Source organism: Eutrigla gurnardus (genome assembly GCF_963514095.1).
Source record: "Eutrigla gurnardus genome assembly, chromosome: 11".
NCBI classification, from domain to species: Eukaryota; Metazoa; Chordata; class Actinopteri; order Perciformes; family Triglidae; genus Eutrigla; species Eutrigla gurnardus.
In genome coordinates this window covers 26740601-26762979 of record NC_139925.1, presented here as the reverse complement: position 1 = coordinate 26762979, position 22379 = coordinate 26740601, and the positions used below count along the sequence as shown (strand labels likewise).

The window sequence follows — 22379 nt, the reverse complement described above, 5'->3', positions numbered from 1 at the left end:
TGGACAACATGCTTTTTGTAGTCCATTATTGTAGTTTCTCCAGCAGAGACGCATCAATCGCAGGTGTCGATCATCAGCTGTCAATCATCAGCAGCGTTATAATGACGTAGCTTAGTGAAAGTCCGGTCGGATTCTCTGAGCACCGCGGTCGACTTTTCCTAAATCCTTTTGAGTTCTCCTATCGCCTTTCCTTAACCCTGTGACGTTTTTCCCAGAGGTCAAGGAATAGGAGTTAGGAATAGGAGTTAGGAACAGGAGTTAGGACCTTATTTTTTGACTATTCAACTGCAGCCCAAGACTTCAAAACCACAGTCCACAAACCAACGAGTAACGTCACCATGTTATGTACATGTTATGTGCTTCTTATGTACAGTCTATGGGTTGAACAACAAGAGGCATCTTGTAATAAGTAAGTGGCACGACTCAAGAGTTGCCATAAATTAATGATTTTCAACTTCTCCCAGTACGTCTTCCCCATATACATACTGGGACATGTTGGGAAGTTGCCCTCTGACCAGTTTTTTCTTCTCTACGTTGAATTGAAACCATGTTGAGCATCATACAAGCTAGGCTGCGGTAAAATAGTTTAAAAGATTTGGTCCCAATGCCTATTCCTTGACCTCTGGGGAAAACGTCTCTGGGTTAAGGAAAGTTGGAAGGAGAACTCAAAAGGATTTAGGAAAAGAAAACCGCGGTGTTTAGAGAATCCGACCGGACTTTCACTAAGCTACATCATTATAACGCTGATGATGATTGACAGCTGATTATCGGTGATTGACGTGCGTCTCCGCTGGAGAAACTACAATAATGGACTACGAAAAGCGTGTTGTCCACTTCTCCACATGTTGTTGGTTTTATAAGCAGCTGGTTCACTGATGGCTTCAGGTCCAGCAGCTCCTTCTTCCTGCTGCTGTTAAATCAACTCTGTAAACCAACAGACCAACACTGTATTAATGTGAATTTAACCATTCAGCTAATCTTAAATATGGACAGTCAGCTCACGAATATGATTTAACTTTCAAGGTTGGAACTGGCATAAAAAAAGGAATCTAGGCTTCCAGTCACAAGAGTTTATATGATAAATTAAGTTATTAATTGTTTGGAGGGATAACTTTTATTTCACTCCTTTTTGGAGATGTAATATTTGTTCATGTTGATTATGAATGTTGTTCATAAACAATAATTTGTTATTTGACCGTTTGCTGTATTTACATTTCATTTCATTTGTTTTTTTAAAACATCTGTAACATGATTGAAATAAATATATACAAATACATTAAATTATTATCACTAACCACATACATTTATAAACATAATTCCAGCCTGGCTGTGGTGGAATAGTCTTCTTCACTTAGGAAGGTTCCTAACTGAAGAAGCGACCCAGAAGTTAACAAGTGGCCGCCATGATAAGATCTGTTTAATTCTCTAAATGCAAAGGAAAGGAGCTCCAATCATTCTTTCAGAGCTCCTTTAGCATAGGATGCAACGGACCTTCCTATACGAAAGGAAAGGAGATTACGCCGCCGACCCACAATTCTTTGTGAGAGAACATTTAGTGCCGCACACCTCAGCCATTCATGACACCAAACACTATGCCTATTTGCATATATAACAATGACTTTCATGCAGACATGTAGTGAATGGCAGTGAAAGGAGGTAAAAACAGGGAGGCTGAGCTCTACAAAGGTAAACACTGCAGACGCTGATGCACACATCAGATGTGTTGAGGACAGGAGGAACCTCTGCTGAGTCAGAACGAGACTGGTCCTTTAAAGGGACTCAGTTGTGTTTCTGGTCCACCTCAGCTCTGATTGGGCCTCAGTCCTGTTTCTCTTCACTATAGCTCCTCCCTTCATCACTCTGCTGGTTGATGACAAGTTCAGTGTTGCTTCCAGAACTCTGAGCTTTCTCTCTAAAATATCTATATTCATTTATTCATGTGAAAACATCTCCTTTAAACAACTGGATTTATTTATTCTTGTACAACATTACATTTGAACAAAGCATAATAACATTTTCACCCAATACTGTTTGTTACTGAATAGAGCCTGAATGCATCATCATGTAACTCAATGCAACCTCTTTAAACGTTGTTAGCTCCAATATTTTTATTCAATTAGGACTGAGCTCCCCACCAGCAGCTCCTGATGAGTTCACCCATTTCTTGTTCAAATTGTGGATTGGTGACTAGAAAGCGTTAATGCTTATGCATATTTCTATCTGCCCATTATGAACACGGCTGATCAGACGGTACGTCTCTGACGGCAAGCTACCATATTGGAGGCCAAAGTGAACCTGTGAATAGTTTAAGAGAAGTGGAACATGGACTTGAAGTGAACCATATTCAGACCACCTCCTGAGGCGGTCTGAGTACGGCTCATTTCAGAGGGTCTGAGGTCTCTTGGTGTGTTCACATATGAACAAAAAAACTAGGACTAATCGCTCGGAGTTTAATTAAAAGGCTGAAAGGGACCAAGTGTGAAAGCACCTTACGTTTCCTGGGCCTTAAATCAGCAACACAAAGAGGATCTGAAAAGGGAAAACAGCAGTTTATTTCTGTTTCTTCGCTCCACCGTGTGTCTATGTCCACATTTATGCCGGGTTTTGTCTACACTGTTATATTTTCTTGATGTGCTGGGAGTGGAAAGTAAACAAGTTTAAATACCAGAACACACAATGTTTGTTTGACGGCTTTCCACTCTGTGTTTTCTCTCGAAGCTGAGATCTTGGAGTTGGCAGGAAACGCAGCACGGGACAACAAGAAAGGCAGAATAACTCCCAGGCACATCAAGCTGGCTGTGGCCAATGACGAGGAGCTCAACCAGGTAACCGGCCTCCTCATGTTTGGGTGCACACCTTTTACTTTTCAGGGAGTCAGTGGTGATCAAGCTGCTGAAGATGACATCATCATGTACTCAGGAAGCCAGCCTCTCACACTCAGTCACAATGTGTTGTTGCTGTCGTTGCTTACCTCCATGTTTCTATTTTATTTTACTTTCAAACCACAGACCAGTGTTACAGCGGAGTAGAAGGGTTCATTAGTGTTCTGCATAAAACAGCAAGGTTCTCTATAGAACGCTAAGGCTGCATCCTCTGCCAAAGAACCATCGGTCTAAATAGGCTCTATACAATTTCTGTAAGTCTACAAAGAACCATTTTTACTGAATGTTATTGAAGTTTTAGATCTGACAGGTTCTCTGTTATTTTGTTTAAATATGTATTAGTAGTTCAATTAACTTTATAATTCTGCTGATTTTTTAAAAAAGTGTAGCCAACCAAGGCAATACAAGGTTTGGGATACTGAGGTTTGGGATTCTTCCATTTATTCTGAGAGCGTAGCTGATATAAGCATGCGTCATATTTAGTTTCTAAAATGAACATGATAATAATAATAATAATAATTCATTTAATTTATATAGCGCTTTTCAATAACCCAAAGACGCTTACAAGGACACAAAAGAAACAGTGTAGAGACATACAGGGGGAGACGAGGGAGAGACAGTACACAGTGAGACATTAATGAGTGAGGTGATGGAGAGACCGGCTATGGGTAGGGGAGGTTGTAGGCTTGGGAGAAGAGGTATGTTTTTAACCGGGACTTGAATGTGAGGAGTGAGGGTGAGTCGCGGACAGATGGGGTTAGCTAAATCTGCCTTCTACCTGGCAAAGATCAACTCTTCTGCCTCCAACCCCAGGAAACTCTTCTCCATGTTCTCTTCCCTCCTCACCCCTCCTACCCCTCTCCCTCCCTCCTCCCTTACTGCCGATGACTTTGCAACTTACTTTACCAAGAAAGTAAATGACATCAGCTCCTCATTCACGCCTATTCCCTCCCAGAAGACATCTCCCCCAACTCTCAACTCGGATGGTCTTACCAGCTTTAGCCCCCTCACCTCTGAAGACGTTCACGCACTTGTTACATCTAACCGTGCCACCACCTGCTCCCTTGACCCGATTCCCTCCTCTCTTCTCCAGGACATCTCACACGACATCTTGCCATTCCTCACCACCCTGATCAACTCCTCCCTCACCTCAGGTGTCATTCCAGCGGATTTTAAGACCGCTATCGTGAAGCCTCTCCTGAAAAAACCCACCCTTGATGCTACTGACATCCAAAGCTACAGACCTGTATCTCTTCTTTCATTCCTCTCTAAAACCTTGGAACGTGCTGCCTACAACCAACTGTCATCCTATCTCTTGCGGAAGAACCTCCTAGACCCTAACCAATCAGGATTCAGGACTGCCCACTCCACTGAGACGGCCCTCCTCACGGTGACCGAGTCCCTGCGAGACGCCAAAACATCATCCAACTCCTCCGTTCTCATTCTCCTTGACCTATCTGCTGCATTCGACACAGTCAACCACCAAATTCTCCTCTCCACTCTGGCTGAACTTGGCATAACCGACTCTGCTCTCACCTGGTTTACATCATACCTGACAAACCGCACCTTTCAGGTCTAGGCCTGTTCGATTAATCGATTTTAAATCGTAATCGCGATTATGTAGTTAGGACGATGTTAAAAACTGAAAATGGTAAAATCGATTTTTCAAAAAGTTAAAGTTCTGCACTTTATTCATTCATTTTTGTTTAATGGACACACCTTAAGATACATGTGAAAGTGAGGTTTTTCTCTTAATCCCAAAGGGATTGTTTTTTTGTTTTTTTTGTTTACAAGAGGTCTACAAGAAGATAACATGGAGCAAAGCCAGATGACAAAAGTTCATTAATTGTTCTTTATATTAATCCCTTGAGGGATTTTTTGTTTAATAAGAGCAAGGTTTGCACTCAAATGCCAATAGGGAAATTATTTGCAAAATGTTCAATAAAAAACAGCATATTTGAAATAATTTCTTTGCCTTTTGTCATTTCACAAAATAATCGTAATCGTAATCGAAAATCGGATTTTGAGAGAAGAAAATCGGGATTTTATTTTTGGCCAAAATCGAACAGCCCTATTCAGGTCACATGGACATCACTATGTCCAAACCCTGCTCTCTGGACACGGGTGTCCCTCAAGGCTCAGTATTAGGACCACTTCTGTTCTCACTATACACCAGATCACTAGGTTCTGTTATCACATCGCATGGATTCTCCTACCATTGCTACACTGATGACACCCAGCTGTTCCTCTCTTTTCCCCCGTCCTCTGACGCTCACATTGCAACTCGCATCTCTGACTGTCTGGCTGACATCTCTGTCTGGACAACTGCACATCACCTCAAGCTTAACCTGAATAAAACCGAACTCCTCTTCATCCCAGGGAAAGACTGCCCTCGCATGGACCTGTCGGTCACTGTTGAGGGCATCACAGTATTTCCTTCCTCAACTGCGAGGAACCTGGGTGTAATCCTCGATGATCAACTATCCTGCACCCCCAACATCACTGCTGTGGCCCGATCCTGCAGATTTGCCCTCTACAATATCCGCAGGATTCGGACCTTCCTCACAAAGGATGCAACGCAGCTCTTGGTCCAAGCACTGGTCATCTCCCGCCTTGACTACTGCAACTCTCTCCTGGCCGGACTCCCGGCCTCTGCGATTAAACCATTACCAGCACGCCTTATCTTCAATCTACCCAAATTCTCCCATGTGACCCCCCTCCTCCGTGACCTCCACTGGCTCCCTGTTGCAGCACGCATCCAATTCAAGACGATGGCACTGGCCTTCAGGGCCATCAATGGAATGGCACCCATCTACCTTCAAACACTGGTCAAACCTCATGCCCCGAAGCGAGCACTTCGCTCCTCTAACTCAGCTGGCCGGCTGGTACCACCATCGCTGAAATCAAACAAATGTCGCTCAGCAAAGTCAAGACTCTTCTCTGTTCTGGCGCCTCAGTGGTGGAACGAACTCCCGACCAATGTAAGGGCAGCAGAGTCATTTGCCATCTTCCGAAAAAGGCTGAAGACTCACCTGTTCAGACTTCACCTCGACTCTACATAGCATGACCCACTAACACCCGCCCCCCCCCCCCCCCCCCCCCCAAAAAAAAAAACCTTACCTATAGCACTCTGATCATAGCACTGTCGCTCTTAACGTACTACGTTACTCAGATGAGGACCTAACACTTGTTCTATTTTTAGCTCTTACTGCATCGGCAATGATACGTCGTGGTTTCTTTGTTTCCTTCTTTTGACAAATGTACTTATTGTAAGTCGCTTTGGACAAAAGCGTCTGCTAAATGACCTAAATGTAAATGTAAATGGGGGGAGAGAGTTCCAGAGTCGGGGTGCAGTACGGGAGAAGGCTCGGTCGCCGAAGGATTTGAGTCTGGATGTGGGTGTTGTCAGGGAGAGAGTGGAGGAGGATCGGAGGGCACGGGTGGGGCGGTGGGGAATGAGGAGGTCAGACAGGTAGGGGGGGGCCAGGTGGTGGAGGGCTTTGAAGGTGAGGAGGAGGATCTTGAAGTTGATGCGCTGTTTGATGGGGAGCCAGTGGAGAGAGTGGAGGACGGGAGTGATGTGTTCACGGGACCGGGTGTGGGTGCGGAGGCGGGCAGCAGAGTTCTGGACCATTTGAAGTCTATGGAGGGAGTGGGAAGTGATGCCGGTGAGGAGGGAGTTACAGTAGTCGAGGCGGGAGGAGATGAAGGCGTGGATGAGGGATTCGGCAGCAGGGGGAGAGAGGCAGTGTCGGATTTTGGCGATGCGGCGGAGGTGGAAGTAGGAGGTCTTGATGACGGAGCTGACATGGTGATCGAAGGAGAGGGTGGGGTCCAGGATAACGCCAAGGTTGCGTGCCAGGGGGGAGGGAGTGATGGTCGAGGTGTCGATGGTGAGTGAGATGGGTCCGGTTTTGCTGAGGGTGGATTTGGTGCCTATGAGGAGGAGCTCTGTTTTATCACTGTTGAGTTTGAGGAAGTTGTGAGTCAGCCATGTTTTTATTGTGGAGATGCAGGTTTCGATGTGGGTGAGGGGAGGGTTCTGGGTGGATTTGGTGCTGATATAGATCTGGGTGTCGTCGGCGTAGCAGTGATAGTCCAGGTTGAGGTTGCGGATGATGTGACCAAGGGGGAAGAGGTAGCAGATGAAGAGGAGGGGGCCGAGGACTGAGCCTTGGGGGACCCCCTGCGTGACCGGGGAGAGGGTGGATGTGTGGCCGGAGAAGGAGACGAACTGTTGTCTGTTGGTGAGGTAGGAGGTGAGCCAGTCGAGTGCAGTCTTATCTGTCGAGTCTCCCACACACACACGTATTATCGTAGGTCTATCAGCCTGTGAGCTCACCTGTTTCACTGCAGGTAGACTCCCCTCACTCAGACAATGACTCAATACATACACCTACAAACACCGTTGTCCTCTTCCCATGGAGGCGAGTCAGTAGATTGGATGGAAGACAACTCACAACTGGTTTTGGGTGAATCCTAGAAACAGAACCACAATTTACATTTAAAGAACCACAGTACAGTACAACTACTACAGGGTAGCGATAAGACGATCAAACTATGGAGAAAATTGCTCAAAGTTATGTTCACACCAAACACAAAGAAAATGTTTCATGTGGCGCTATAGCATACAAAGTCCATGCAATTTGTGCCGGATGTGAGCGATAGGAATGATGTATTACAATATTTAAACTCAAGCATTGAGATTGTCCTCCTGTCGTTGTTGAATGATAAATGGAGGAAATAAATCTCCTGGGTCTGTGGTCCCCCAGAGGTCTACGATAGTAGCTCACATGAGTCCAGAGACCAGACCAGACTATGTGGAGAAACCAGAGACTGTCTGTGGTCCAAACAACAAGTTCTCTGCTGTATTTATGGCTAGATGACCTTATTTGGAGTGTTGATGGAGCAGCTACAATGTTAGCATAGCCTAGCACCCATCAACCAGACTAGACTGAACAGACAACATGAATAAGCAAACCTACATTGAGGTAACACCAGTGCTCGACAGTGCGAGCACCTCGTCGCAAATGCTACTCAAGATAGTCCAGTGCGAATTGTGAAATGCAATTAGTAGCACGTGTGCGACTACCGAATTTTACAGCTGTATTTTTGAAGACCCAGCACTTAGAGCCAATCCTTATCCCGAAGTTACGGATCTGATTTGCCGACTTCCCTTACCGGCCTTGATCTAACAGAGACCTGCTGCGGATATGGGTACGGCCTGGCGCGAGATTTACACCTTCTCCCCCGGATTTTCAAGGGCCAGCGAGAGCTCACCGGACGCCGCCGGAACCGCGACGCTTTCCAGGGCGCGGGCCCCTCTCTCGGGGCGAACCCATTCCAGGGCGCCCTGCCCTTCACAAAGAAAAGAGAACTCTCCCCGGGGCTCCCGCCAGCTTCTCCGGGATTGTTTGCGTTACCGCACTGGACGCCTTGCGGCGCCTATCTCCGCCTATCTTATTAATCCGTTAGGAACCAATTGTTAGATATTATTGAGTCATCTCACAATCTGAATGTAAGCCCTCGATACATTGGTATTTGTTTCTGTTCAGAAGAAATATAAACGGACAGACTTGGCAATAAATTAACTACTACTTACTAATGATGTAACCAAGTGAGTAAATAAATATAAATTAACTAAAATGAAATAACACTTTAACACACAAGATGTTATGGGCCGGGATTTGGACCAGAAAATGCAGGAGACCGTTGATGAGAGCAAGTTCAAAGTTTTTATTCCTCTTAGCACAAAAAACACACAACACCCTACTCCAAAAAACCGGAGGGCAGAGGCAGGAGGCAGGCAGGCTGTCGCGATGAGTGAGCAGGTGACAAAAAACTGGTAGAGCTCACGCAGGACGGGAACGTAATCATCTGGCAACATGGTGAAGTCATGACAGGGTTTAAATGGAGGTGTGGTGATTGCTTGAGATGCTAGCCAGGTGTGTCTGATCTCAGTCTGGGAAACAAGCCACGCCTCCTGCCCCGACCTGAAACAGAAAGCAAAAGGGGAGGGGGAAAACAGAGGAGCAACAAAAACCTTGACCATCACACAAGATACATAACTTAAGTAAAATAATAAACAATAAAGGTTTGGGAATTTGGAGATAGTTCTGAGTGTACATTCTTATTTAAATCAGGGCTTCACCAGAAATAATGACCCAATCTGGTCATTAACTTTGTTCAAGTGGCATAAACCAGGGTTTTTCCTGCGTTCAAAATTGCGAGGCGGCCGCCTCCAGCTAATTTCGTGCCGCCCCCAGCTTTTTTCTTAATTTTGTGCCGCCATATCGCTCTGCCCCCAGCTATGGATGTCATTTTAACTGCAGTTGCTGCATTGCGCCCTTATGGGGGCGCTGTATCAACCGTTCCGCCTCGTTAAACCACCACGATGTCGCTTTCTACTTTGAAAACACAGAGTTGACACTGTATTTTGATAAGCTGTTGCACTCTTCAGACTCGTGGTGTGAGCGGAACCGGTCCATAGGGTCCATAATATTTATTTTATTACATTACATTATTATTTATTTTTACATAATAAAAATGCCGCTGTGTGTCTCCGTCCAAAACCCGCTGCGCTCGCGCTGCCTGCTCGCACAGATCCGCTCGTGCGCACATGCGCTGATGCAGGTCGAGTGTTGTCGAGAAATATAAGCAGAGACGGCGCTCCTTAAAAACAACATCACGCCATGTGTGTGTAGTATTAGGACGTGATGACGTATGTACAACCGGCCAAAGCCCGTTTGCCCCCCCTCCCCGGGGGGGAGGATTGTTTTTGATAAGATGTGGAACTTTGAGTTAACTGCTGTTGAGTAAACCTATAACTTATATTTTACTTGATAAAATAAGACAATATATGCACTCATATGTCGTTGTAGTGTTTTACAGTATCTGTAGCTATTAATGTGATGCTCATCATTTTCCAGCCATATTTTTCTGGACCCTGATCATTTCCATCAACCAGCACCTTAATAAGTCACTCTCTCCTTGTGATCTTGAATACACTCTGGTTGAACAAAAATGTTGAATGCAAATATAATAATTGCAGAATTGCAGACTGCTTGCTGTGCCACCTGACTTAATCCAACTGCACCAATACACCATCCCACACGTCTCGTCTGTTTAGGGTTAGTTTTCCCCCTCGGGTATCACGTGAATTGGGCATTCCCGGGGGCGTTCCCAGGTTGCCGACTGGATCTATGGTCAGGATGGTACCACCTCTGCCTCAATTTGAGCCAGGAAAAACCCTGTAAACTCTCCACACAAGACATTTTAATGTTGCTTTCAAAGCCATAACCCTTGACCTCCATGAGTTGGCCTACTTTAAAAATTAAAAACATCCATTAAAAATAGTCCTGAGGTTTTTTTTTTTTCCTGGTGTGTGTGTGTGTCCACAGTTCAATACATACCTCGGTTCTTGGGTCACGGATTCGGTTCTGTTTCGGTACACATTTTGTGCGCAAGGAGAAAAATGATTTATTTATTTTGATTATGAGAAAATCATTTTTTTTTACATTCAGACAAATTCAAGGGTATTGTTTAATACAATAAATAAATATGTAAAAAAAATAAAAATAAATGTTATGTTTGGCCTCTCCACCTTCCACTCAGTGACTGCGTTGGTCCGTTTCTCTTCCAAGTGAGTGCTTACATGACGTTCATACAGGGGACGGTTTGGAGTACTGCTCTTCATCTCCGACATACAGCGGACCGTCACAGTGAGATAACTGTTAGAGCTCCAACTATCCGGGTCAGTATTAGACTATGTGTTTTAGCCAGTTCCACGTCAATGCCTTTCTGTTGTTTTATAGACGTCAGGAATTACGTTAGGGGCTACACGGTGGTGTAGTGGGTAGCACTGTCACCTCACAGCCAGAGGGTCCTGGGTTCAATTCCTGGGTCGGGTTCAGGTTCCTTCTGTATGGAGTGTGCATGTAAGCGTGGGTTCTCTCCGGTTTCCTCCCACAGTCCAAAGACATGCAGGATGGACCTGTCTGTCTCTACATGTCAGCCCTGTGATAGACTGGTTACCTGTCTGTCTCTACATGTCAGCCCTGTGATAGACTGGTTACCTGTCTGTCTCTACATGTCGCCCTGTGATAGACTGGTTACCTGTCTGTCTCTACACATCGGCCCTGTGATAGACTGGTTACCTGTCTGTCTCTACACATCGGCCCTGTGATAGACTGGTTACCTGTCTGTCTCTACATGTCAGCCCTGTGATAGACAGGTTACCTGTCTGTCTCTACATGTCAGCCCTGTGATAGACTGGTTACCTGTCTGTCTCTACATGTCAGCCCTGTGATAGACTGGTTACCTGTCTGTCTCTACATGTCAGCCCTGTGATAGACTGGTTACCTGTCTGTCTCTACATGTCGGCCCTGTGATAGACTGGTTACCTGTCTGTCTCTACATGTCAGCCCTGTGATAGACTGGTTACCTGTCCAGATGAACTCTGCCTTCACCCAATGACAGCTGGGATCGGCTCCAGCCCCCCCAGACCCTGAATACAGGATAAGTGGTAGACAACGGATGGATGGAATTACATTAGTGCTGAAAAATGTGCGCGATGGCAGCGTAGCGTGGATCGAGTGTTTTGATTCGGTGACGGAAGCCGCATCTCTAACTACAGACAAGGGCTGCAAATCTTTTGCGATAAACGTCCGCACTGTGATATTTACTCGGCAGGGTGTTCAAGTGCTCCTCTTAAGCTCCAACAGAACCAATTCACAGAGAAATACAAAGCATGGAAACATGAAATGTTATTGCAAAACCGGAATACCTCAATTCACAAGTGCGTATTGAACAATGCATGGCGTACCGCACGGTTCAATATCATATTGAGAACTGTTTCATCCCTAGTGTCAGCTAATATAATGGCACCCTAATACCGTATCCCCTTCTACTGCCTAATCGATGTGGGAGTATCACTACTTTTTTTTCCCGCACCGTTATTATAAAAGGTACAGACAGAATGGGGTGGCAGAATCCTTCTGCCTCTGATACCCACTTTTCCACCAACGCAAACCTAGTTCAAGAAACGGGCCAGTGCCCGTGCTGGTTCGCAGTTGGTTCAACTTGCGAACCGTCCGAGAACCTGTTTGCGTTTCCACCGGCTAGAGAGCCCAGAGAGCCACGTCATTACGTCACTGTATACGTCTGATGTTTCCCCAGCAGCGCTTATTTCAAGCATAGCAGACATGTCTCTTCAGAAAAAGTGTTTATTTTGGCAAATAATACAATAAGAATAAAATACACAAAATACTAAAATCACAACATTTTTTAAAGTGTAGAACAGTGTGTGATCAATAGATCAAAGTGTTTGATGTTTAGTCATATGCAGGTTGGACCTCCATTCAATATCGCCGATGTCCGACAGCTCTACAAACACAAACCAGAGAACAGCGGTTTAATCACTAGCACGATTGCAATCGTGGCATATGGAGGGCTCTTCTTTCCATGATTATGGTGGGATCTCTGTGTAAAAACGCCAACTGTTAAACCTCAGCTGGAACAATCAGTCATGTCACATCTGTTTGCACATCAAACACAAGTTACCTCAGACACTGCTCCGTTGGTATAGGTGGCTCCATACACTAATGCTGAGTCCTTACTGCAGCAGTCCATAGTTTGAGTCCCGACCTGTGGACCTTTGCTGTAAATCATTCCCTCTCTCTCTACCCCTTCCACTCTAGAGCTGTCAATGTTCCTCTATAATATTATTACATTTGTTTTTCAATATTTTGATTATATTTTAATATTTAATGCTCAAATTCAGCCTATTATTAATATTAAATACACTACACAGGCTTATATGTTGCCAACGCCATTATCGGCAATGTGGTTGTTTTACTTCCTGTCCACTAGAGGGCGTTCCAAAAACATTACCAATAAATATGTTGAATTACCAACAGCTGACAGCTTTCTAGATAAGTAATAATTAAGAAAGTGAAACAACCACATTGTGTTCTCCTGGGAACGCTGTGTCCCCGTTGCCATGGCTACGCCCCCTCCTCATCTCATCAGCTCTACTTTCACGTTGTCACGTACATCCTGCTGTCGGTCTCGTTCCAGATGAATCAGCTGATGGAGACGCGGGTCGATCTAGCTAGCAGTAAGCAGCATGGATGCATCTTTGTCATCCGTCCATATCTTTGTTTCATCTCACCGAGTGCTGCCGGCGGTTATCTCCTATTTCTGATAGTGAGATTGTGATTCAGAAAACTTTATTGTTCATCAGACTTCATGTGTCAAAAGCATCCGATTAAGCGGGTAGGCCAAGAACAGGAGGGCGAGATTTGCTAACGTTAGAAACATGTTTACTAAAAAAAATGTTATTCTAATTTCAGCATTCGAATAGTACAGATTTTTTTACTATTTGAATTATATTCCAAGAGCCCTATTCCACTCTGTCACTGTCCTCTCCGTTAATAAAGGCAAATGGTCCAAAAAAATAATAGTCCACCAGTTGGATCCTCCAAAAGAACATTTCTGGGCAGCATTTGAAGAACTCTTAGAAATAGGACGGCCTTGTCTCAGCTGCTGTGATGCCATCACTCTATAGATGGCGCCTCTGAATTGAGACACTGCTTATGTTTGTTTGGGTAATGTTTTCTCCATCAGCTTCTACGGGGGGTGACCATATCAAATGGAGGGGTTCTGCCTCGGATCCACCCAGAACTGCTGTCCAAGAAGAGGGGAAGCCGAGTGAAAACAGACACCCAGGCGTCCATCCCAGAGAAGAAGGAGGAACGCTCAAAGAGCAAGAAACCCATCAAAACCTTCAAAAAGGTTAAAGGCAAACGAGGCCGCAAGCCAAAGGTCAGTCAACCCATGGAGACGGGGGCCATTAAGGCCACAGCTTTATTTAATTTAATAGAATATTCCACAAGAACCTGAAATGTCAGATCAAAGAATTTAAACAAACCCAAGAATTTGAGAAAAAAAACTGGACGCCATGTTTTGATCCTTGACACCTCTTGATTCTCAACTCACTTACTGTCTGCCTGTGCTGTGAAATGCTCTATTATAACTGAAGTATTTTTTCCATCCGGCAAAGAGCACAGAAAACGAGTCTGTACCGAACTCCACGGTGGAAGACGGTCCTGGAGACGGATTCACCATCCTGTCGGCAAAGAGCCTCTTCCTTGGTCAAAAGGTAACATGTAGGTGAACTGAAACTGCTGATGGCAAATTAAATGACCCATTAGACGTAATTCATGGTAAAGAGTAACTAAACCACACAGTATCGTTGCCATAGCACTCGCCACTATTGTTAACTGCTAATGCTAGCATGCTGGCTATGGTTATGATGATGTTTTAACGTCAGTGCTGTAAAGGTCTGTTATAGTGGCAGATACAGTTTAAACTCGTACAAACATTTGTGAATATGAGTTTACATGCAAGGCTGGGATATGTCTATGCTAGCGATTAGCATTAGTAATTAACATCAGCGATTCACAGGCTAACTGAAAGGGTCAGGGCAGCACAAGAACAGGGTTTCAAGCAAATACAGGGCATTCATTATGAATATCTAACACATCTAGAATTCAAATACTTTGCATTCAAATGTCAAGATTTGGATCTGAATCATCAATCAACAACAACTAAATCCAGAGATACATCGATACACCATATTAAATATGTAATCATAAGAATGGCGACTGTGTCGGCCAACCACCATATCAGTCTAATGTACAACATTCACCACATAGACGGAGTGAGAAAGCTCCAGCAGCTGTTTTCTCACACTGTGTTGATGACTGTGAATCCACAGCTTTCACTAACAGAGAGTGAAATCAGCAAAATTGGAACGATCAAAGTGGAGGGGATAATTAACCCGACGAATGCAGAGATGGACCTCAAAGACGGAGTGGGTGAGGAGGACATGTTCATCTATTCATTTAGGTCTTAACACATTTTCACACTTCCCTCTGCCCGTCCAGTCTCGTGTTCACCTGCTGCTGTGCTGATTTCAGGCAACGCCCTGGAGAAAGCCGGAGGCCGAGAGTTCCTGGATGGAGTCAAGGAGCTGCGGAAAGCACAGGGGCCTTTGGAAGTGTCCTCAGGTACAGTGTTCATGCATGGGAGACTGTTTGAGGTGCTACTGTAGGTCATGTAAATGAACAGAACATAAAAATGCTATAGCTGATTATGTTGAAAACGTTGTGTAAACAGCCCCTAAGTCACAATATGATATCTTCACGATATGTTATTATCATGATACTTAAGTCATGATACGATGTACAATCATTTAGTCAACATTAGGGGTGTGAATCTTTGGCTTCACAGCGATTCGATTCGATTTGATTAACGATTAGGAAGTTGGCGATTCGATTCAAGGACAATTTTTACGATTTGATTCGGGTCATTCCATGTGAAAACAGCCAAAATCGGGGTATCATGTACATGACACCTCTCAGATTTTGCTGAAAAGCGGTGAAAATATGCCTTATGTTACCAAACGAGGGAATCTGAAGTTTCAGGTCAATATCTCAATAACTCAAACGGTTTGCCCGTGGCGTCCATTTGAATTTCAAGTGCCACACCCCTATTTGACACATTGGAATTTCACATTTCATTTGTTGGCATTTTTGGAGGCCCATAACTTCTGTTCTAATAGTGATAGAAGGCTGAAAATTGCTCTGTTAGTTCATTATAATGTGTATTACACAATTCTACAGGCAGAATCAACATTGCTTACTGTTTGGGTGAGAGGTGGGTCACCAAATCCAATTCTTTTTTTGACGGCCAAAATTATTTTTCACTTTTTGGGTGCTCCTAGCACCACGATGAATGATCAGATTTATTCTAAACAGGATTATTTGTTATATTTGGGACCTTTGCTCTTGCCAAAATGAATTTGAAGGGTATGGTACCACTGGTGGGGGTTTTATGGGTGTCCAAAAACCCTCCTGGGCAGAGGTGACTCTTTTGGAACCCCATATTTGGACCCCCAAATGACCACGTGGGCACTTGATGATCCTAATGGGATTTATACCAGATAAAGATACATATTTGTTCTTTCTTTTAATGAAATAAAACCTTTGACTATGAAGCTCCTTGATATGAATTTTATTCGTCAAAATGCACCATTTTGGACTTTTTTTTTTTCCAGAAGTCTGGAATGTAGATCAGTGAGAATTTAGTGATGATAAAGCATGAAAATAGTGGAAAAAACTTAGTATTATGCTCAACGATGGCAAACAATTAAATATTAAGACTGCTGGCCATTCATTTCCTGAAAATCACAAATTAACCCCTTATCCCCGATGAAAGAGACCCGCCTGTGACAAGAGACTTGCAGCATGAGCAAGTCTGCAGGCCACTGATGCAAAATGGAGATGTTTCAATGGGCAAAAGAAAACATTAAGAACATTACATTCTTCTTTGTTAGTGCAGAAAATATTAAAAAACACGAATAAATGTACAAATTGGAGAGACGTTACGCCTCGGCCAAAACGATCAGTGGAACACGATCGCATCATTGCTTTATACCAATTTCCAAAAATAAGATACGGATGAAAAGAATATCACAGGATACAATATGCACAGATGTCGATGCAGGACAACAATCGGATTCAGAACACTTGGATACAGAACACCCGGAGGCAACACACTCGCAGTCAGATCAGCCACAAAACCAGCCAGGAAAATACATTGCCTGTATCTATGATGATGACTGGTTCATTGGAAACATTGTTGAACGTTCAGATAAACATGATGTTTTTGTCAAATTAATCTATGGACGCAGTGCTCGCCAATACAAACGTGACCAAAAGGACCATGACAAAATTATGTTACTGCTTCCACAATTTCTTGGATAATAGTTATCCATAGATGAATTTCACAAAAACGTCCCCATGTTCATCTGAACGTTCAACAATGTTTCCAATGAACCAGTCATCATCATAGATACAGGCAATGTATTTTCGTGGCTGGAAAATGTAGTTTTGTGGCTGATCTAACTGCAAGTGTTCTGAATCCGATTGTTGTCCTGTTTCCTCATGTTTTTTAATATCTTCTGCACTAACAAAGAAGAATGTAATGTTCTTAATGTTTTCTTTTGCCCATTGAAACATCTCCATTGGTGTCAGAATATGGTTTGCATCAGTGGCCTGCAGACTTGCTCGTGCTGCAAGTCGCTTGTCACAGGCGGGTCTCTTTCATCGGGGATAAGGGGTTAATTTGTGATGTTCAGGAAATGAATGGCCAGCAGTCTAAATATTTAATTGTTTGCCATCACTGAGCATAATACTAAGTTATTTCCAGTATTTTCATGCTTTATCATCACTAAATTCTCACTTATCTACATTCCAGACTTCTGGGAAAAAAAAGTGCATTGGTGCATTTTGACGAATGAAATTCATATTAAGGAGCTTCATAGTCAAAGGTTTTATTTCATTAAAAGAAAGAACAAACATGTATCTTTATCTGGTATAAATCCCATTAGGATCATCAAGTGCCCACGTGGTCATTTGGGGGTCCAAATATGGGGTTCCAAAAGAGTCACCTCTGCCCGGGAGGGTTTTTGGACCCCCATAAAACCCCCACCAGTGGTACCATACCCTTCAAATTCATTTTGGCAAGAGCAAAGGTCCCAAATACAACAAATAATCCTCTTTAAAATAAATATGATCATTCATCGTGGTGCTAGGAGCACCCAAAAAGTGAAAAATCATTTTGGCCGTCAAAAAAAAAATTGGACTTTGGTGACCCACCTCTCACCCAAACAGTAAGGAATGTTGATTCTGCCTGTAGAATTGTGAAGTACACATTACAATGAACTAACAGAGCAGCCTTCTATCACTATTAGAACAGAAGTTATGGGCCTCCAAAAATGCCAACAAATGAAATGTGAAATTCCAATGTGTCAAAAAGGGGTGTGGCACTTGAAATTCAAATGGACGCCACGGGCAAACCATTTGAGATATTGACCTGAAACTTCAGATTCCCTCGTTTGGTAACATAAGGCATATTTTCACCGCTTTTCAGCAAAATCTGAGAGGTGTCATGTACATGGGTGGCTGAGTTGGCACGGAATGACCCTACACTATTAGTCCGCATATGATATTATCACGATACTATCTATTGTGATATTAAATATTTCGCGAAATGCTAATGTAACCAGTCTCAGCCCCGAATTGCTATACCTGGCAATGAGTGGTAGAGAGATAACTTTAGCAAAAATGAATAATCAATAGGACTAGTGTGTCAGAAGAAAACATAAGTTAGATAAGTAGCAAGTGAAAATAAGACTCATGAACAACAGTTAACTTTTATAGAAAATGAGTTGCTTGAAGACATGAAATTAAATAAAATGTAAACAAAACATACAAACAGAAATCAGTGTATTCGGTCTCCGAAATAAATTTACAATTGGTCTTCTAAAACATATTGCCTTTAAAACCCTTATAAAGCTATTCTCTAAACCATTTTAATATAAATTGACCTATTAGGTTTTTGAACTATTTGAATCTTATTTTTAAGCCAATTTTGATTATCTTTTAACCTATTTTAATCAGATTCTAATTTGTTTTTACATCTTCTTTAACTCATTAAAGCACTGAATTTATAATGTAAGCTATTAGATCCTATTTAAGATACACTGTGGTTTCTTTAATTAAATAATTATTTTATTGGTTTGCAACACAACTTAAGAACTCAAATCACCAAAACAAAACTTGCAATCTCTTCAAGTGAAATGGATTCTCAAATTACAGCATCATTCAACAGGTAACAAGGTTTTCTTTTCTGCTCAGTCCAGTGATGGGAAAAAAATAATCCTTAATAGGCATTCTTTAACACTTATCAGTCCTACCAGATTCCTGAAGGAAAGTCACAGTTCAATGTAAATCAGGATCGTGTCATCCACTGGGCTTTGCCCGCCACCACTGCTGAACTCTATCACCACAGGGAGGAGGACAAAGACTACACGTGCCTTTAAGTTGAAATAATACACAAATTATTTTATAACTTCATGCCTGTCTCTTAAATAAACACGGAAATCATGGAAAATACATTCAAAATATTTATCTGTTGCTCCGGACGAAAATTGGATTTACCTCATTCAATTTAACCGCAATGCTTCCCCAAATTATGTAAACAAATGGTACCATTACATAAACCATTAATTAATGCAGAGGGGTATTCCACCAAACTCGCTAATTAAGGCGGCGCTTACCTGGTTAAGCCTGGTTAGAACTAACGCCAACTTCCACTTGCGGTTAAACCCATTCCATTAACGCATTTCAGCCGCGCCTTGTTGAGGCTAATTCAAGCCAGGTTAACGTTGTCGTGTGTTACGCGCGTTCACGGGATATGAAGCCAGCCCAGAACCGTGAATGTCAAATCATCGAGAAAATGGCAGAAAAGACCAGAGCAAAAAATATTGATGGAACTGTACGAGGAGTACAAACCCATCATAACCCAAAAAGGGAATACTGTAGTGATAAATAAAAATCACGAGGCTGCTTGGGCAAGAATTGCCGAGCGATTAAATGCTAAGTTCCGTCAAGAGTAACATGTTCTAATATAACACTGATGAGGATTTCCTTAACGTGAGGATAGTGTAGAGGTAATGAGCCGGCTTCACACGCGGCAGACCACGGTTCAATTCCCGACTATGGAAGTTTGAGAAATTTCTTTTGGTAGCTGGAACACTCTCTCTCTTTTTTTTTAGATAGGCCTAGTAAATGCATCTACATTGACCAACACATTTATCTCAACAATTCAATGAATACATTCAATGAATCTATTAATGAACTCACCTGAAAGGAATTCATGTGGCTGACAATTGCATGCAGCAATGCCTTTGTCATTGGGATCTATAACATGCTATTAATAATAACATCTTTATGCCTATCATGTTTTTGCAAGTTATATTTGGGTTCTGGGGAAATTGTATGACATATTTATCATATTTAAGGTAAAATGTTGGTATAATTCTCTGATCTAAAGACAATTATGCAAGCAAAAAAAAATGTTTAAGACACTTCCTCCGTATCTGGCGGCAGGTGCATCACCACTCACCTAACTGGAGGATGAACAACATGTGGAATACATATGTATTTAGGTAATAATATGGCCAGTCGGTGGTCAGGAAATAAACAATTTCTTTATATTTTTAATTGCATGTATTCTTAGACACTTGATGAAAATATAGTCTGTTTGTACTTCATATATGTAATTTTGGTAATTTTTGGTCTTTCACGTGATGAAATCACGAGGACTAGGCTTGGCGGAACCTTCTGTTGCTACAGTTGTTTCAGACAGACGGACTTCTCTGAAACCCCCGCTAAAGTAAGCCTGATGGTTAGCCTGCCCCGGGGCAGGCTAGTTTGGTCGGATAAATTCCCATGGTTACTTAGCGGAGAGTGCCTCGAATCACGTTGATGGAACGCAACTCTCGCTAAAGGTGCCGGCTTTGCGCTAAGCGAGTTTGATGGAATACCCCTCAGGTCAGATTCGACTAAAGCATCCACACAAATAAACAAATCCACTCACCAGAATTCAGTTCAATAATAGGCACACTCTCCTAGTTGCTGAAAAGCCACGACAAACTCCAGGTTTGGATCCTTTTTGCACATCCAGGTGAATGAGATAAAACAGCATTACTTTAGCGACCGTTTCTCCCAGTTCAGAGCGTATTTATGCAGCTAATACGTTAGCCGAACAGACAACAATAAAAAGCAACGTAACTTACGTCTCCTAAGGCATAACACGGCGCACAACGGCTACATCCTTGTCGGTCCACGACACGCACACAATGGGTGCAGTCGAATAGTCAAAAAATAAAGTCCTAACTCCTATTCCTTGACCTCGGTAGGGTAGGCGATAGGAGAACTCAAAAGGATTTAGGAAAAGTCGACCGCGGTGCTCAGAGAATCCGACCGGACTTTCACTAAGCTACGTCATTATAACGCGGCCGCTGATAATTGACAGCTGATGATCGGCACCGGCGATTGACGTGCGTCTGCGCTGGATAAACTACAAAAATGGACTACAAAAAGCGCATCGTCCACTTGGTTTTATAAACAGCTGGTTCACTGACCGGCTTCAGTTCAGCAGCTCCTCCTTCCTGTTTGACCGGTTGCTGTATTTACATTTCATTTGTGGTTTTAGTTTCGTTTTTGTCAAACATTGTAACATGATTGAAATAAATAAAATTATAATAAAATTATTATCACTGTCCACACACATTTATCAACACAATTCCAATTACTATATGTCTGCATGAAAGTCATTGTTAAATATGCAAATGAACATATCGTTTGTTTTCGTGAACGGCCGAGGTGGGCGGCACTTTAAATAGGCTTGTTCGGGATGGTCTTGGCTTGACTTGACTTATCACGCCGACGAGAGCTGCAGGTGTCTGAGGGGGCGGGCTCTAAAAGAGATGGCAGCCAAACGCCGTCAAGTCGGACAACAAAGTCAACGTGACTATGGTGCTCAAGCGATAGAACACAGCAGCAAACCAAAGAGGATATACACACACACACACACACACACACACACACACACACACACACATACATATATACATAAATACATACACACACACACACACACACACACACACACACACACGCAAGGCAACATGTGGAAGGGCTTTTTTTTTCAGTATATTTGTATTATCATTCTATGTTTGTATTAACCAGACCTCACATCATATAATAGGCCGACTCACAACACAATGCACAGAACTTTAGATCAAGCCATGAGATCAATGCGACCAAAATAAAAAGTATCATTTCACCACAAGGTGGCCGCCGAGTGCGGACCTGAACACACATCATTTAACTTTTAACCAATGAGAACCATTCCACTGTAGCGGAGGTGCGGACAAGCCGGTTGCAGCCGCCATAGACCGCGCTGCCAAGCGCTGCAAGTAGCGGCTCTTAAAAACTTGTTCCTGCGATGTTTTGGGTCACGTGATATGGTCGCGACCCCGTGACGTCTTTGCAGTCGGCTGCTTAGTCGGACACAATTCTAGCCATCATGCATCGCTTTCAACCCACAATACATCACGTTAGGTAGCGCGCTGCAGGCGGCTACATCAAGTCGAATTCGCCTAATGTTGCTCTCGCAAAGAATTGTGGGTCGGCGTAATCTCCTTTCCTTTCGCATAGGAAGGTCCGTTGCATCCTATGCTAAAGGAGCTCTGAAAGGAAGCATTGGAGCTCCTTTCCTTTGCATTTAGAGAATTCGAACGGCTCTTATCATGGCGGCCACTTGTTTACTTCCGGGTCACTTCTTCAGTTAGGAACCTTCCTAAGCAAAAAAGACTATTCGACTGCACCCCCTATCTCCATGGAAGAACTTCTATCTTTGCAGAAAAGGTTAAGCCCAAGTTATGCTTCCGCGTTGACACAACGCAAGGGGGCTAACAGGGGAACATTACGTTACCCCAGGAATATTTACAGCGCGATGTCGGACTCTTCTTTTTTTTTTTCCGTCACGTGGTAACACTGAATCCTGATTGGCTGGTTAATC

At 43.2% G+C, this 22379-nt stretch overlaps 1 protein-coding gene across 3 annotated transcripts in view; it reads left to right on the top strand.

Moving 5' to 3' along the window:
• macroh2a2 (macroH2A.2 histone) overlaps positions 1–22379 on the top strand; it is a 30950-nt gene that overhangs the window by 3803 nt on the left and 4768 nt on the right. For all 3 annotated transcript variants that reach the window (XM_084021672.1, XM_084021671.1, XM_084021670.1), the window contains exons 3-7: positions 2719–2825; positions 13509–13706; positions 13945–14043; positions 14662–14761; positions 14864–14953. In XM_084021672.1, coding sequence (XP_083877798.1) covers positions 2719–2825; positions 13509–13706; positions 13945–14043; positions 14662–14761; positions 14864–14953 — 594 coding nt within the window. The remainder of the gene's footprint in view (positions 1–2718; positions 2826–13508; positions 13707–13944; positions 14044–14661; positions 14762–14863; positions 14954–22379) is intronic.